This window comes from Meleagris gallopavo, chromosome 11, assembly GCF_000146605.3.
Source record: "Meleagris gallopavo isolate NT-WF06-2002-E0010 breed Aviagen turkey brand Nicholas breeding stock chromosome 11, Turkey_5.1, whole genome shotgun sequence".
Classification (NCBI taxonomy): Eukaryota; Metazoa; Chordata; class Aves; order Galliformes; family Phasianidae; genus Meleagris; species Meleagris gallopavo.
The window spans coordinates 14509790-14527600 of record NC_015021.2 but is presented as its reverse complement, the minus strand read 5'-3'; the positions used below and the strand labels follow the sequence as shown (position 1 = coordinate 14527600).

Below are 17811 nucleotides of genomic sequence, written 5' to 3'. Positions count from 1 at the left end.
TCACTGCCATTTTCTTGCATACAGATGTGTAGAAAGGTGGCTTTATTCTGCATCTAGCAGTGACCTGAAGCTGCATTACAGAGGCTGGGGGGGTGTTCATAAGGAGGTTCATGTTTTGATAAAACACAACACGGCATCACTTGGGTAACACCAGGATTCTGTTAAGCAAACACGTTACCCGGGTAGATGGTGCAAAAAGAGAGGCATTTGATCAATTTGAGAGATCATTCCTGACACATTAATTGTAATGCATTACATCACACCAGGAAATAAAAACTTTCCCCTGATTTGACCTGTTTTTCTCCTTTGGAAAGTCACTTCATCTTCACTCGTGCTAGTTTTCCTCTCCACTTCTAAAGCAGGAATATAATGCTCAAGACACTCCAGTAGTAAATAAGATTTACTCTTGAAAAATACTTTCTAAATATACAAAATGTTAAGTAGAGCTACCTTAACAGCTGGTGCTGCAGTATGAGTCCAGATCTTCTAGCCCACTATGGGAAAAATACCATGCAGGGGAAGTGGGACCTTGAACAAAGACCCCACGATGACGTGGCACTGTGTATTTAATCATGCATTAGCCAGTTTAGACTCCTAAGGCACGCAGCTGTTTTGCACGACTGCAGGAAAAAAGATTATTTAATCTCTATGCTACTAATACAAGTTTGTATAAATTAGATGGTGTTTTCTTCACACACAATCTCTCTTAATATACAGGAAGAGGGAGGGGGCTTGCAAAAGCTCTGGACATTGAAATGGTGCAAAAGCTGATGACCGTGAGAATGATGCAAACTCCAAATTGGAACCCAGGTTACACCAGGCAGAAGTAGGCCCCATGCTCAAACAGAGGTCATTCTTTCCAGGCTAGCAGTCAGAAAAAATAAAAATAAAAATAAAAAAATCAAGAATGCGCAAGACAAATTCTGCTCTGCAAAAGCCAAAGCTTTTCTTTCTGCCTTGGAAGTGTGTGTTTCATTCACCTTCCCTAATTTTTTTAGATGTTTCCTGAGCTTTTTTTATCCCCAGATCTTATATGCTATACTTGCCCATTCTGAGACTATAGTGACATAAATCAATATAACCCCACATGAATTGTACTGCTGCCAAAAACAAACAAAACCCCACAAAAACGTATCAATTGAAAAGAAGTGTTTCTGGTGAATCGGGAGTGCTCCAAGTCAGTTCACTTCCTTGTTCAAATGCCACTGCAAGATAGTGGTGGGAATGGACACAGGCAGGATAAAGCTGGAATCACTCCCCATCCACAACAGTAAGCTCAGGTTAGATTCAGCCATACACGTACTACTACTGCCTACATCAGTCCTCTGTTGTCTGAATGGACCTTCCACCCTAAAATGTGGAAGAAATGTATTTTAAAAAAAATTGAGACTACAAACATGGAAGAAAAAAGCAGCAGAGGAATGACATGGGACAGTCTTCAAAATTCCGAGCGGATACAATCCCAGGCATTTTACACAGCCCATACAAGCTACAAACAGAATACACTGCAAGGATTATGAACACAAGGAATATAATGCAACTTCAAATCAAACTGATCAGTAAACATTTGTTCAACTTGTTAAATTACGTGACGTCAGCCAACGGATGTTTCTCTGCCTGCCTGCAGCATTCTCCATTCTATTTTGAAGTGATCTTTAAAGAATGACAATGGCAGTGCACTTTCAAGTATGGAGATTTTATTTATCTGGAAGTAGGAAGCATTTGTTTGTTTTTTAAGATGCTTTTAAAAAAAAAAATTCAACTTTGCCTCATGTGTTTCAACTTACGTTTGGTACACAGTTCTGTGATAACCTGGTGTCACAGGTCTCTGGAGAGGCTCGTCTATACTCTGATGGACACCAGGAAACAGCTTCCTCTTGGTCTTTGGAGTATGAGTCATTATCTGAGACAAAGGTAATAAAGAAATGGTAGAACAAAGAGAAGACAGTGGGAAGAAAGGTAAATGGAGCCACTGAAGACATTCTATAGAAATACTGCATTGGGAGATAAGTTGTGATTCAGTGCCACAACATATAACTCCCAGGGATCACTATGGGCTGTTCCATGACATCTTATCTCAGGTCATCTCCATCACCACCATAACCAGACTGTGGACTCCGAGACCCAGAAGGCAGTCACACTTAACTCAAACTTGTTGCAGCATAATAAATGGCATTCGTGCCAACTTCAAGGTTTTCTACTTAATGGCTTTTTGGTGCTTGAGGCAAGACATTCAATACTTGATCTGACATAAAGCCTGATTAATAGTTAATCTTTCAACTTAAAAAAAAAAAAAAACGAGAAAAAATTTCAGACAGCAATATTCCAGCATAAACTTGCTCTGCACTTGTCTTTGTGTGTCACAATCACTGATCTAGCACTAGAACCCCAAGGCTGCCGTCAGCTTCTTATTAAGCTGCAGCTTGACCACCTCTCATGAAGGGGCAACTGCTGTTCTCAAAGTTATGCTACTTCTGAACTACAGCTAAGAACAACAGTGAAAGGTGTGGACTGCTTTGCAGGTAGAACCTATCCTTTAAAAGAACAAATTGAAGACAGAATGATCTTAGAAGGCAATGAAACTGCTGAAATTGCACATTTAATCCAGCAAGTTCACTTGTTCAGAATTGTGGAAAGTAGTACTTACTCCCAAGTATTCAGTTGTCAACAGCTTCTCTCCTGTAAGCTCTCCCAGTTGAGGCTGTAAAACCTCATCTTTGTCCAGGTCAGCCTCCATGATGTCATGGTCCTCCTGCAACAGCAACATGCACGTTATTTGAGCACAGGTTCCAAGGAAGTTTTCATTTCAAATTTACTTCTCACTTCAGTAGTCACTTAGATGATATGTACTTTCCAGATAAATGACTGTCAGTACTGCACGTGTGAATTGTAATGTACAGTTTATTTCTACCAAAAAGGCAGACACCCAGATACAAACTCCACTAAGCTTTTAATATAATCAGAAACTAGAGAATCTTGAGAGAAGAAAGATCAACCCCGTCTTCCAAAAATTATTCAGCAGAAAGCACAGTTTGCATTTCAAAGTTGTCATCCTTCAAATTTCCAGCCTCAAATAATTATTCCTTGACCTAAGAAGGGCTCAAGAAAATCTCAGAACTTAGCACTGTTGCAGGACACCCCATGCTAGTCTGAAGAGATGCAATGCTCCATTCCTAACGAGCAGCTGCTATGAAGTTTGTAGTTTTTACAGATCTAGTCATACAACCAATTTAGTTTTGCACTACAGACTGAAAAATGGAACCTAATGCTGTTTCTCAGCCACATTGGAGGCTTCCCCTCCCCCATCCCCCCAGCTATAATTATTTTCCATATACGAATTAAACAAAGTTTTTCGTAAGCAGTACTGAGATACTGGATTGTTAAGATAAGGTTGTATGGGACCTGAGGGAAATGTTCCATCTGCCTTCCTCTCCCAAGGAAAAATATGCTACAATCAGCTTGGAAGTTGGTAGGTGTGGGAAATAAGCCAGATCGTGAAAAAACACAGATAAACACCTGTAAACTGTCCAACAACCATCTGTACCAAACAAAACAAAGACTGCACATATACTGTGCTTAGACAAAAAAAAGTTACAAAGATGGGCTTTATAAATAGTTTGCTGGGAGTTTTTTACATGGTACGACAATGCAGCATCAACAGCAAATTGTTTTCTTCAAGAATATTTAACAGAAGTTTTGCTCATTATGCAGGAAAGACAGACCATTACCCTGATCTTTCATCAAGCTTTTTCCTGCATGCTGTATTTAACTTTGCTTCACAGATCAGCTTGGTGTCCCCAGGTCCCACCTCACCCACTGTGCTGGGTGATACGTTTTGTCACCTGGAGAACTCTGGATTCTGGTTCCTGGGAAGGATCTCCCTGCCAATCTTGCTCCCTGATGTTATTTAACACACCAGGTAACTGAGCCTGAACATGCTCCTTCTCTGGCTCTCTGTTTGGAAGAAAAGCTTTGTGTACCATGCCTCCATTGCTGATATCACACAACTGGTGCCCTGTTCACTGCTGCAGCAGACACTGGAAGCAAAGCCTTTTATCATAATCATAGAATTGTTAAGGTTGGAGACGACCTCTAAGATCATCTAGTCCAATCATCAACCAACATGCTGCAATTAATCCCACAAATACTGCGATGAGATTCAAGCTGTAGAGCAAATATCCAACTATTTAGGGAAAGTTTTGTGTTAATTATTTTTCACTAAATAACAATAATGTTAATAAGCACATGATGAAAAAAATTAATATTCTTTATTTACAAAAAAAAAAAAAAAGCTGTCCTATTTCAGTTGCATATCAATGGGTTCTTTGCTTTTTTGTTTTGTTTTGTATTTTTGGGGAGGGGAGGTGGTGGCAGTGATGAAAAGGGCTGGCTAGATTTTCTTTTCCACCACCATTTCCATATCAGATCTTCCGTAGTTATGAATGGTCATGTCTCTTAGCTGCATCTCTAACAAATGATTTATGGTGCCTGGAGAAACCAGTTATTACCACAAGATCTGTTCAAAGCCAAAAGAACTGAACAACTCTAAATTAGATACGGGCAAAAGTGAAACAAACAAAAACAGCAACACAAGAAACCAGGAAAGGTAATAGCAACAGCATGGAGACACTTTGCATGGTCTTGGAAACAATAAAAGAGAAGGTAAAAATCAGATAAAAGACTCACTTTGTCGTTTCTTAAGTTTTGAGGGTACGAAAATTGGTGCTGAGCAAATCAGCAACATACCAGCAGGACATCTGAGTGTATGTCACTAAATTATCAGTATGTGGCCATATATCGACACACGTCTGTGGTAGTTTTTAAGCATTACATCGAGATAAGACTTCTGCCAAAGCCTTCCAAAACTTTCTGCTGTCAGATCACAATACCAGATGTTAACACAGGGCCCCAAAGAACAATAACTCTCAGCATTTCCAAAATACAAAAGGGCCTCAAGCATTGAGGCAGTGAGACAACAAATCTTCCTTTGCTTCGTTAAGAACACAACAACATTATGAGTTTCAGATATCCTTTTGCTGTCACGCTGTTTGCAGACTGTTTTTTACGTATAGAGACTAACAAAGCAGGCCTACATGTAACAGAACAGAATTACAGTTCCCAGCAGCAATAAGGATTGTAGAACTCACCACAACCAACATTACATTGGTAGTAGTTGTAGAACTGCCTGTATCTGAATTCTTTTGAACATAATAGCAAAGCTAATGCAAAACTGAAGTCAGGTACTTCTTTGTTTCAAAAGCCTATTGTTATTTTTTGAGTAAAATAAGGAGTGACCGAGGCCTGTTATAATCACCTGATGGCTCAGTGGTAAAAACACATCTCAAATTGATTTGACCTAGAGCCTTGGCTAGGACAGTGAACAGCAGCAACTTGTCCAGGGGACACAACTGAATAGGAGAAATCTTTTCATTCCCAAGAGCAGCAGAAAAAAAAATAAAATCAATCAGTCAGTGGAAACATGCAACACTACCATACAATCCAAAGCCACTGCTTACATGAAGGGCCTCCTTATCTCTGTGCTTTCACAACAGTAACCTTCAAATATGTGTACCAGTATTCAAGGGAAAATATCACAACCTTGGATCCTTGCAAAACACTGAAGACACTCAAAGCCTTGGAATGTCAGTTAAGGGATGCTAAGCACTGTAATGAACAGAAGGAAGTTCTAATATTAATTTCCTAGAATGACCACCTGCACATCAAGCACTGATTTTGGGTTGGAGGAATGGGAAGAACAGATTACTGAAAACTCACTTCAGAACAGCAGGAGGTGAAACAATTACAACAATCTGATTAGAAAAAGCACAGTACAGTTTACTGAGCCCATTCAGAAGAAGAGAGAGAACTGACTTAACTAAAGTTCCCACATAGCCCTAAACCTAGAAGTGCCACATAGCTCTAAAATCAGGGGAAGGCATCACAACAAAAAATAAATCATGCCAAAAATAATAATAAAAGGAAAAAAGATTACAAGGCTTTCCTGGGCATTGGTGGATCCAGCAAAGCGCTACACTCAGCGCTGGCTGTGAGCACATCACACCTTTGACAACATATTGACATTTTTCTGTTTTCACAATGTAACGGATTCAAAGTACCTTTGAAAAATGCTCAACAACCTGCAGGAGAAGGGCAATTTTTGAAGTGTAACAGGGTTGTCACTGTTCATTAGCATTTATGTGCAACAAGTTAGCAAACACTGACACAACAGGCTTGCTGAATTTTACAGGACTTACACCCTTAAGTCTGTCCAGCCCAAAAACTCACTTTTTGCCTGTAAACTCAGTTTTCAGTAAAAATGCTCCCCGCTGATATTTATAATACAAGAATGTCTAGTAGAAATCACTAGCTCTCAATGTCATTGATTTCTTTGATGTGAATATATGTGGTTCAAACAGTATTCCAAGGTTCTCATGAAAGACTGCTTGGAAAGAGCCATATAATAGACTTCATTCAGATACAGCTCCCAGTGTAGCTGCCCATACAGCTCTTTTTCAAATCCTCCTTCCCATACACTTACAGTGATGTAGCAATTGTTGATAATACAGCCTGACCTCCTTGCTATGGGATCATGAAATAACCAAACACACTGCATGCTTCCAAACCCGGATCCTATTACTCTATGCAGGCAGCTTCTTTAAAAAATGCTGAAGTAAAATCATCAGAATAAAAAATGTTTAATATAGACTTGGAAATATACAGCCAAGCAGTTTTCACTATTGTATCATTTCTGATACTTCCTATCTTCATTTTTCCCTCTCTTTATGGCACTTCTTTGCAAACGTGGAATTACGGTTTTCCCTCACAACATACAACTTACTGCACATATCTCAAATTTCTGAGTGCCAAAAGAAGTTGTTACACATTAAACAGATGATGATACCTTAAAAAAAAGTTATTAGTTTTCTTGTTTAATCTATTCTGGAAATTAACTAAAACTTTAACGAAACAGACAAAACCAACTCAATGGAATAAGTAAGATCTGGCTTATTGATAAGAATAGTTTCTGTCTAGAGGACGAAGGATTTCTCTAAAAGGTTTCAGAGGGCCTTCATGACTTACCTCCTCATCCTCTTCTTCCTCTTCATCATCAGACACAATATTGTCATTTAACGGCTCTTCTAGTAAGAAGAAAAATGAAACTGTATAAGAGCACATATCCAGCTTAACAGAATCTATGGTTCTTGCCTCTCTTTTGGAGCAGTATGATTCAGCTTGCTTCTCATACAGATGTGCCATTTTTTTCAGGACAACTATTGGAATTGTTTGCCCCTATAAAGCATGCTAGAAATCAGTTCTTATCCAGGAAAAAAATGCAGAAACAGAAACGCTCTGGAATGGTTCTTTTCTCACAGATCTCACTACAGTGCCCCAGCATATCTTCTGATGAGATGTGTGAATCAAAGTGTTCACTTGCAAGTTTTCAATGTTTCAACTAGCTTTTAGTGAAAGATTCCACTTCTCTCTACAAGCACTTTGTTACTACACTGTTTACAAATAAAAATACAGACTTGTGTAGAATACTTACTGTAACTTTTGTGCACAGAGGAACACAGAACACCAAAATGCCATAAAAGAAAATCAACGGCAACAAACAAAAAACCATCAATCACATTGTTAAATACCAACAACTATGTGGACAAACTGACTTCTTAGAAACAAGCACCCAGGCTTATCCTGGAAGCCTTTATACTCAACTTTCACTCACCAATCTATCTGACATGCCCTTTATAAAAATGCCATTCTCACAGGTAGGAGAGGAGTGACTGTGTAACTTTGGTGAACAAATACTGCACAGTAGCAACATGGTGCTTAAATATTCTATTTGTTCCTTTGCAAAGGAACCAAAGATATGCTGTCTTTTTCTACAAGAAAGCAGTCAGACTTGTTCTACTTCCACTGTACAGAAAAACTTCATCGGAATTCATCTCTTTTTCATTATTTGCTTTCTCCTTCCTCTGCCTCCCTCTTGGACACAGGAAACAGAAAATATTCCACCTTCTCACACTTTGTATTACCACAGCCCCTATGACTCCTGCAACCAGCCAACATGCTCTCCAAAATGGAGGGTCTCAGCCCCCTGTTCAGAGTGAGCCACTTTGGGATGCAGAGCTATACTCCTCTACAGAGTGAGGGACAGGCAGAGACAGACACAGTTACTAGCCTCCACTTTACAGATTGTACCACCTGCATATTTTCAGCTGACACCAGTCTCCAGAGGTCTCTAGGAGGCCTCTGGTATGAAAGAAAACAGCCAAGGTCACTTTGTTTACAGTCCCCAAACTCTAGGATTGAGACCTACGCAGCCTATTATTCCTTCTTTATATTCTTAACACAAAAGTCAGTTTTAAAACATATCAAATCCTGACATTCACTATTCACCCTCTCTCAGACCATCACATTACTGTCACTCTGTGGGAGTTTCAATGCCAAATAAAAACATGAGCCTACTTATGGCTTTGTGAAGATTTACAGCTCAGATAGCTGCATTTGTTCATCTGACCTGAATAGAGTTGCTTGATAATAAATTCAATCTGTCGGATCATCTCTGCATTTCCTTCCTTGAGAAAGCAGCGTAGAATTTCTTCCATTCCCTGGATAGAGTGGAGAATACTGTAAGATTAGTATTTTACATGACCACAGTGACAGATCCGTCAGCTAAAATGTCATTGTTTTGATGGGAAAAACACAGGCAATGTGAAACAAACCACTGTGTTCTGCTCTAAGCATTCCTTTTTGTCCGTACACTTCCAAAAGAAAAGCACTGTCTGGACTGCTTCTAGATCTAAATGTGGAAGTATTCGTGACGTAATGAAGAGCAATTTTTAACAGATCTGTTGCTTCTGCCTTCTCAACTCAGTTGTCAACACAGAAGTCAACAGAAAAGGGCAAATTTGCATTCACAAACAACTGTGTGAAGTTCAGAGAAGGAAAAAATCAAAAGCAAGACAATCTTCAGCCTTCTCCTAAACTCAGTTTCTTCCTTAGTGGACCTTACAGGCTTGGTTTTGTGTCTTTAATCATTGAAGATGACATCCAATGCCCTGTGCTCTCCTAAGTAAAACTTCTAACAGCAGTTATGTCTGTGTAACTCACTAGATCTGTCCTTAAGGTACAAAGGAAGGAACAGTTTCCTCCAGCTCCAATCAAAGCATGTTTGTTACCATTAGGCTTTCACTTTCAATTCAAGTTCTATGAAAACCTTCCAGTAACTCTCTCCAGCCAACCATGTCTAGACCAGGCAGGAAAACAGTAGCAAAAGGAACTTGTACGCTTATTGGTTGTTTGCTGGTGCAGAATAAGTTTACTAAGGGAAGGAAACACAAGGTCAAATGAAAGCATCCGGGCCACAGTCTACAAAATGCTATATGGACAACACTTCCAAAATAACACCTCCAACTTATGATCTAGAAAGAATCCTTTGCACTACTAAGACTTCACCTCTGGAAGAAGATCAGCAAATAAGGCAAAAATGTTCAATCAGTTTATACCTGCTTGCATATCAAAGGTGGAGGGCCTCCTGTGGATGTCCTTCCCAAAATACCATGCTTCCTACCTCACAATCCTGCCACGCACCACTCGACACGTACTCATATGTGTGCCATCTTCAGCATATGAGTTGACCTTTGTGCTATAAAAAGCAGTACTGCTTACCATTGCTCTGGCTTCTTCTCGGACTGAAGGGATAGCAAGAATGCTATAGAGTGCTCCATTCACATATGGCTGTATCTAAGAAGAAGAAATAGCGGCCAGTAGTTGATCACTAAGAAAAACTCTGACATTTAGCCAAGTGGTCTACAGCCAAAATTTCAGAGTGAAGGAACAGAATAACTATGTTTAGAGAGTTTAATCAAGCTAGCCTACATTTGCAAAAATTCCCACATGGTAAGCAGTGATTTTCTTTATAGGACACAAGTACACCGTGCTACAGTTTATCTAAAACAGTACTACCGTGTTTTAACTTTCTCTCCTCCTTTTTTTGAAAATGCCTTCTTGCAAATTGACCCAATGCACTGTATCCAAGGGGAAAAAAAAAAAAAAAAGAGGAAAGCAGGAAAAGAGTCAGTTTCTGACAAGCACTTGTTTGTGACTGTCCAAAAAAATAGGAAAGGACAAAAAAAATAGGAAAGGACAAAAAACTGGGACAAGACTGTGTCAGCACAAATGCAGACAGGCTTCATGTGCTGTAGCCTTAATGAATGATAAAAGTTGCAGCAGCACAGAACATCTTCCCACGCTGCCCATTACTGTCCCTCAGCGGCAGCAAAATATGGTAATATGGATAGTGAAAACCAGTAGATCTGACTAACCAATTGTACTAGCACTTATGTGACCATCTGTGCTCGCCACTTACTGTTGGAAAGCTAAGATCTTCAGTCATCCTCTGCTTATACCTTCTTGAAAAAAGGAATAAGTGAGCTAGGCTGTGAGCAGAGGAAGTGAAGGAAGACAAGTGATGGGATTTACACAAGGATCCCACAGCTTCTCTAAAAGCTCTCCAGGCACCCAAGAACGCTGCCTTGTACCTTCAACTGCAAGGACAAAACTTCCATCAGTTGCACTGATGCAAACTATGGCATAAGAATGCACTTTTTAAGAGAAATGCCAAGGTCATTCTAAGATACCAGTGAAACAGTTCAGTAAAAGTATGACAAGTTTCATCTTAATTAAAACAGTAGTAGTAAAGAACTGATCTACATCCTCTAATGAATTTGTAAAAATTAGAGCTAACACTTCACTGAAACTTACTTTCAGTTTAAGTGATAAAAAACCCTCATGATTCAATCACTGGATATAGCCACGAGAACCCAGAGTTCATACTATGCTTTAACCAGATGTCCCAAGACACCTTGTATTATCATAAAGGAATCAATCTAGAGCATTCTGCTCAAAATTCTGCCTCTTTACGATATCAACTTCATCAAATCTTTGTTTGCATTTTCCCTTGAATTCTACCCCACGGTTAAAAGAAGTGCATCTCTGCAGAGACAGCTAAAGCAATGCGTTATCTAAAAGACAATTCTATCAGCCATGTGTTGAAAACATCAGGTAGATATAAATTATCATTTTTAGTACTCGCATGCAAGCATGTCTGGAGAAAGAAAAGAAACCTGAACCACAAAATGGTAAAGTGGCAGGTTAAACAAAGTGGTAGACAGTAAGATATTAGGGGCCAAATGTCACTCTTTGCTTATAATATTCCTTAAACCAGTAGCAGTTTTGCTTCTTTGTACCAAATATTTTGCATGTCCTGAACCAGACATTGTTCAAACCAGAGAGGATTCGATATGATATTTTAATAGCATCAGAAACAACAATTAAAAATGCACATGGATTGCATGATAACTAGGAATCTAGGAGAAGTTCATTTCTGCCTATCAACAGCTGTTAAAAGAAGACATAATTACATCCAGAAAATCAGTGTCCAGTGAAATCAAATTAACATCATTGTGAATTTTAGGAAAATGTCAAACGACTTAATTAACAAATGAAGTTGATTTCCTTCTTCTCATTTACACATTTCTTGAATACTTCAGCTTAAATTTTCCTTTCCACTTTTTCCCTAACCCAAAGTTTGCTACACAGTACCTCATGATTCTCATGGCCAAGAAGATCAGAGAGAACTTTGAGTACACGGTCTGCAATCCTTGCACACATTTTCTTCCCTGCAAAGGTAGAAAGCATAAGTGTGCTTGAAAAAAACAACAGATCAGAGCAAGCTTCTTAGTAATTTCTCAAAATCAGTACTAAATATAATTCATTTAGACAAGCAATATTATTCTTTGTTCCTTCCAAATGTTGCTCAACATAACTGAGTGAAATCAGTGGAGTTGCTTCAGAGTCATGCGATGGTAATCGTGGACAGGATGCAACACAAAGGGATTTAACAAAGGTGTTATTTTGCTTATACCAAGCAGTCACTTTTTCATCCTTGTCTTACTTTCATTTTTATGAGGAAATTTATTTTAAGCTTCTTTTAAATCTCTCAGGCATAGACAAGAACACTGTATTCCTGTGTGGAATCTCTGCGCTATCAAAGTGTTTCCTGCAAGCATTCCACTCCACATGCTGCAGGGTTAACTCCTTCCAATATTGATCAAGTCAGTTCTGACTTTCTTTTATACAAACAGATCTCTTATACAAGTATCAAGCGCCCTTTGAAAAGCAGACCTGGAATGTAAGAATGGCAGTTCTCACATGCTGAGCTAAAAAAGGAATGAAAATTTGGAGAGTTCCATTGATTTTGGTCAATCTCATCTCCATAGTTCAGGATTCTTCAGAAAGAGATCTGCTCAAAAGTACTGGTTATGACACCCAAATATCACTGTTATGTGAGTTTCTGCTACTAGTTATGGTCACTTTGAAGAATCCAGGAATACCAATAGAAGGTTTCAGGATCTTCCCTGTTCATTTCTTAGAATAAAACTGTAATTCAAAATGTAATATACCTGCACTCCTCAAACAAAGATTCATGAACAAGGCAACAGAATATTCTAGTGTGTAATCAGACAGGCTATCTGTATCCGCCAGGACATCAGCCAGCCAGAAAATGAGCCCATCCTTGATCATTGCTGACTGCAGGGCACGTCTAGAATTAAACACAACACACACACAAACGACAACATAAGTAGCTTTTGAATACGTGCTTAACTAATATGAGCACATTAAAATCCTAATTCATCTACCTGCCACAAACTAGCTTGCAAAAAATAAAAATAAAAATTAACTACAGGAGAGTAAAGCAAGAAAGCAAGTGAGCACATGATCCCACACTGAGAAAAGAAAAAGGAAGTCCCTCATGTCAAGTGTCTGACATTAATATTCTATAAGGTGAAGTGTTACTTGTTAAAAAGTAAAAAACTGAGCAATGAAATTTTCAGTAGATTGTTTTACCAAAATGCTGCTGGGCCCCAAAACTCAAACTCACCTGTACTATCAAACACTGTTTTAATGGAAAAATTGCTCATACAAAACACATCTACGTGTGTTTCACCTACAGGAGATCTGCATGAAGCAAATCCAAAAGCAGCACTCATTCTTCAGCAAGTCCAAACAAACAAAAAACAAAGAAACAAAACAACACAACTTATGGTTTTAATTTAGAGATAGTGTGATAGAAAACAAGAACTATATACTCCTACCTATATTTCATTAGCTATTCAGAGCTGAATATGCCACCTGATTGCCAGAAAATAGAGGTCTAGGTAATACTTGCATGATGTTATTCTTATTTATCAAGCATCCTACCGTATTTGCATGATATTTCTTTTGCAATGGACATTTTGAGTCAGAGTGCTGATGAAGAAGTAAGAAACAGAACAGCCCATGCACAGACAACCCCAGGAAAAAGGATTAACAGTTTGAGGATGAAAACCCTGAAAAATGTTTGCAAAGAGGATAACAAAATGCAAGGGAATCTTTTTGGTTTGTTTTTTTCTCCCCGTGTGGCATCTTCAGAACTCTCTACATAAAGACTTTCACTACTGTTGCTCAGTTAAGGAACACATATAAAAGCACACAGAGCTACGGCAGGAGATGTACATTTTCTCGTGTCTTGATAGCTGGTAGGAAGTCAGGTTAATTCAGTCAGCAAAACTGAGTCCTCCTCCATAATAAATGACACTGCTTTCATCAGCCATCAGAGGGTCTGATGATTGTTATGGGAAAATCGAGCGCTTTTCTTTCCTCCCTGAACAGAGCCTAACTTAGCCCGCATTTCCTCTCCTGCTGTCACCACTGCATGCTGTGCTTTCATCACCTGAGGCTGAATTTCTGCAGAGCCCCCAGAACATTCTCCCATGTAAGGGAATCCTTGTCCTCAGTTTTCAGTCTCTCCTCCAGCATTTGCAGCAACACTGGGTTCTGAGAAAGGTAGAGACGACCTGGTGCAAAGAGCGATGAAAGAACAGATGCTGAGATACCAATGCATGACAGAAAAGTTTCTTCTCCTTGAAGACTAAGCTAGATTGACCTCCATTTTTTTTTTTTTCCTGAGGAGACACAATGTTGTGCCAAAGCCCAAACAAACCTGCACAAATGAGTTCTAGCAGAGCAGCTACTCTCCACCCGCTCGCAGTGTTAGAGGTCCCCAACCGCCCACTTAGTACCTGCTTGCACCACACAGAATCCACATGCTCTTTGATTTATCAGTTTTGTATATTCTAGGAAAAGAGCAGACACACCCAAAGAGTTCAGGAAAGTTAGGTGCCTTATTGCTATTGACTTTAAAAGCAATTTCAGTTCCAAGCAATAGTTAACACCAAACCAAAGGCTAATTTGGGACAGGCAGAGATACACAGCTGCACATATGCAACCAAAGAGGGAGCAGTGATGCACAAAAATTTATTCAGGTGAAGAGCAGGAAATGCAAGAACAGTGGCAATAATGACCACTGTGCAGCCTGATAGCAGCTCTGCCTACTTCAATCACTAGGGAATATTCCCTCCCTTCCCCCCTCCCCCATTTTTTAACCCTCATAAGGAGGCTGAAGACTAAGCTGGGTAAGCTCCCACACAGACCACAAATAATCAAATGACAACAGAAATGGTGCATATGCAATGTCAAAAGGAAAACTTTCTGGGTAGTGAAAAACTCTTTTGAATGCATGTGACAAGAGAGCAAATCCCTAGAAAAAGGGTGCCAACAAGGCTCTACATTCCCACATGCAGTGATACGCACTCATGAAGTACTTGTGAATCAGTGTTATATGAAAATGCTTTTTCTCTCTCTTTTTTTTTTTTTTTTGCAGTGGATCTCTTACCTTCTGCCAATGAAGCAAAAGCATTGATGAGCCTTGCCATATACTGTCTGACTACCTCACTCTTAGACTGCAATAATCTAAGGACATTTCTCTGAAAAAGAGAGCAAACGTTAATAACAGCACACCAAAGCAGGTAAAAACAAACCTAAGTTTTCTACAACATTGTAAAATTTTCAGTAAATTTGCAAAGCAAACAAGCATGGACTGCATACTGACATCTTTAAAATTGTCAGTAGGATTTGGAATTTTCCACTTCCTCTTTTTTTAAATTTTATTTTGGTGCAAGGTCAAGGGGAGGTCTGAGAGAGAGGCAGAAAATGAACAAATAAGCAGAGTACAGCTGCTCAGCTCAGTCTGTTAAAACAGCATGGTGTAGGATGAGAATTATAATGAACCAGCACTGGTAAAGAGGAAATCTAAAATTAGCCCGTGTAAGTTCATCAGTGAAATTAGCAGGGTTTTTTGGTCACTAACTGAATGTTAATGTCAGCTGAATAGAAGTGCTGTTTCTTGACAACTAAGCAGCTCAAGAATGTAGCAAGACCACCACCTTGCAAACTGTTTTTATTTCCTGTTTTACTTCTGACACTATTTACACATAATTTTCCTCTTACAGAAATTTTCAGGGAGGAAAATTAGATCACTGATTAATTAATCCTTTAACTTTTCTAACAGTACAGGTTACTGTTGCAATGACAAGGTAGGAAGCAGGCCCACTGCTTCAAACAACGGGGGAACCACATAAAAGTAACCTTTACGAACGAAATAAACTGTTTTCACACTTGGTAGCAACAGTACTGGAATATGGTGAGCGAATCAACACAATTAACAAAGCATTCCAAATTCACTAAAATACTGTTGAATACATGCACAAGCAGATATTCTGTAGAGGTACTATGACCAAAGTGTTAATTCACATCAGTGAAACAGACTGAATGTTTTATCTAACAACACATAAGCACTCAAAAAGGAACTCAGCATCTCATAAGCACTTCACAGAAACAAATCAGCAGTATCACATACAAGGAAGAGGAAGACTACTCCAGCTGACCTGACACTTGCTGTGGCAATCTAAGAGGTCATTACTGATGTAAGCCTGCAGGACAGTATCCCTCTGTTCTCCAGGATATGAAGTTGTCAAGCGCTGAAATAAATAAAACATCAGTAAACCAGACAAATAAATCAATGGTAGTGTGAATTGATGACCACTGAAGATTTCAAAGGTGCTGATACCACATGGCTGAAAATTAATTCTTTTCTCACAGGGAGAAGGAATTCAACCTCAGTGATCTAAGGGAATGAGATGAACTGCCCTGAGCTTGGTTTAGTGATCCATCACAGAACTGTTACTTGGAAGCTGTAATCACTGTTCCTACGTAAAGGACACAGCATTACTTCCCATAAAGTTAAAAGCCCTTTTGACAGCTACAGATATGGTGCTTTTCTAAAACACCTCAGAGTAGTGGGCTAGAGGGACCACCGGTCTGACCAGGAGGCGTTGCTTTTTTATGTGATATGTGAAAACAGACATTGAAGCTTGACCAGAATTTCACTATTATCATCTTTCATGTCTGTCACAGAGAAAGTATCAGCTTCCTTTTCAGCAGGAAAATTAAGCTTCCTGTTGTCACCTTTAGTTTTCCAAAAAATATAATGAAATCATCTGAGTTAATCAAAATGTCCTGTAGAACACCTTCACTACAAAGGAAAAGTACCAGTTAGAATCAGGTAGTTCTTTGATACAGCAGTATTTAAATTTGAATTTGAACAGGACAACACATCAAAAATGTTGTTCTAGGCAGCAGCTATTTCTTTGAAAACCATCAGAACAACTTCCACTGAAGATCCCAGGAATTCCTATCCGGCTTTTCTCAAAGAGAGAGGGCACTGCCACATACATACACTTACTGCCAGGGCTTCCCTCATCATCTCAAGACCATCAGCAAGGTTCACTGACAAAGACAAATGCTGCCAATAATAATGACCGGCAGAACAATCACCTTGCCCACAAGATGGATTTTAGCTCTAGACCCCCTCCCAAAAGAGACTGATCTATTTCTACAGAGGCCATCCGACTCACCCAGCGCAGAGCCTGCAGTAAGAAGGCCTTGAGACGATCGTTCCCTGTAAGCAAATCTTTCTTCAGCTTCTCATAGTCCAAAGAGGGCAACAAGGGCACATCCTGCTTCTTCCTACAATGCAAACAGGAAATATATTGAATTTTGATGTTCATCCAAACTCCTTATTTGGTGCAGATGATATCACTGAGGTGTCAAGAGCCAAAACAGGAACTCTGCTCCAGGAAAAGGGTCTCCACATTTTTATACATTTGTTATTTTTATTACCATTACCATGTTAGAATAAACAACTTAAGACAATGTCTTGAACTTGGATTTTCTTCCACCTTAGATGCAGTTCACTTGTCATCACAATTTGCAGACATTAAACAGTTAGCCAGCTGATGGTCTGAGCATCTTAAAAATCTCTCACCTCAGACACATCATCTCTATCCTACACATAAGCCAAAATTTCCTAAGTTCAGCACTATAAAAAAAAAAAAAAAAGATCCCGAAGTACACATAAAAAACACCTTACCAATTCCCCTTTTCCCTTGATTTGTGAGAAGCAAATCAATTCCAACAATAGGAATGTATGGTGCGGAAACAGTAAAGAAAATAGAGCAAACAGCTCCCAGGTGTGGAGTGACAGATTTGTTGGATTAGCAACATCCTGCTGAAATGAGGATGTTATTGAACCTGCCCAAGAGAAGAATCTAAGCACATAGTGCTTGCATGCAATGCTCACTGAGATCACTGAGAAGAAGCATGCAGACCGATTGCATTTGCAAATGACAGGCAGGGCACTTGGGTTTATCAATCCCTTCTCCTGTTCTTTACAGATATAAATGCAGCTCAGCAATACTTACGCAGGTGCCAAAGATGCTCTTAACATTGTGGAAGCCTGGATCAGAGAAAAAAAAGGAAATTGTAACAGATGAGTCCAAATTTCACACTGGAACTACTATTAATGAG

General features: G+C 39.2%; 1 protein-coding gene across 2 annotated transcripts in view; it reads right to left on the bottom strand.

The window, feature by feature from the left end:
- ARMC9 (armadillo repeat containing 9) overlaps nucleotides 1-17811 on the bottom strand; it is a 56472-nt gene that overhangs the window by 14316 nt on the left and 24345 nt on the right. For both annotated transcript variants that reach the window (XM_010716794.3, XM_010716795.3), the window contains 12 exons: nucleotides 17706-17740; nucleotides 16860-16971; nucleotides 15831-15923; nucleotides 14780-14870; nucleotides 13778-13901; nucleotides 12468-12607; nucleotides 11608-11684; nucleotides 9673-9747; nucleotides 8522-8612; nucleotides 7081-7139; nucleotides 2648-2752; nucleotides 1788-1903 (listed from right to left, as the gene is read on the bottom strand). In XM_010716794.3, coding sequence (XP_010715096.1) covers nucleotides 1788-1903; nucleotides 2648-2752; nucleotides 7081-7139; nucleotides 8522-8612; nucleotides 9673-9747; nucleotides 11608-11684; nucleotides 12468-12607; nucleotides 13778-13901; nucleotides 14780-14870; nucleotides 15831-15923; nucleotides 16860-16971; nucleotides 17706-17740 — 1118 coding nt within the window. The remainder of the gene's footprint in view (nucleotides 1-1787; nucleotides 1904-2647; nucleotides 2753-7080; nucleotides 7140-8521; nucleotides 8613-9672; nucleotides 9748-11607; nucleotides 11685-12467; nucleotides 12608-13777; nucleotides 13902-14779; nucleotides 14871-15830; nucleotides 15924-16859; nucleotides 16972-17705; nucleotides 17741-17811) is intronic.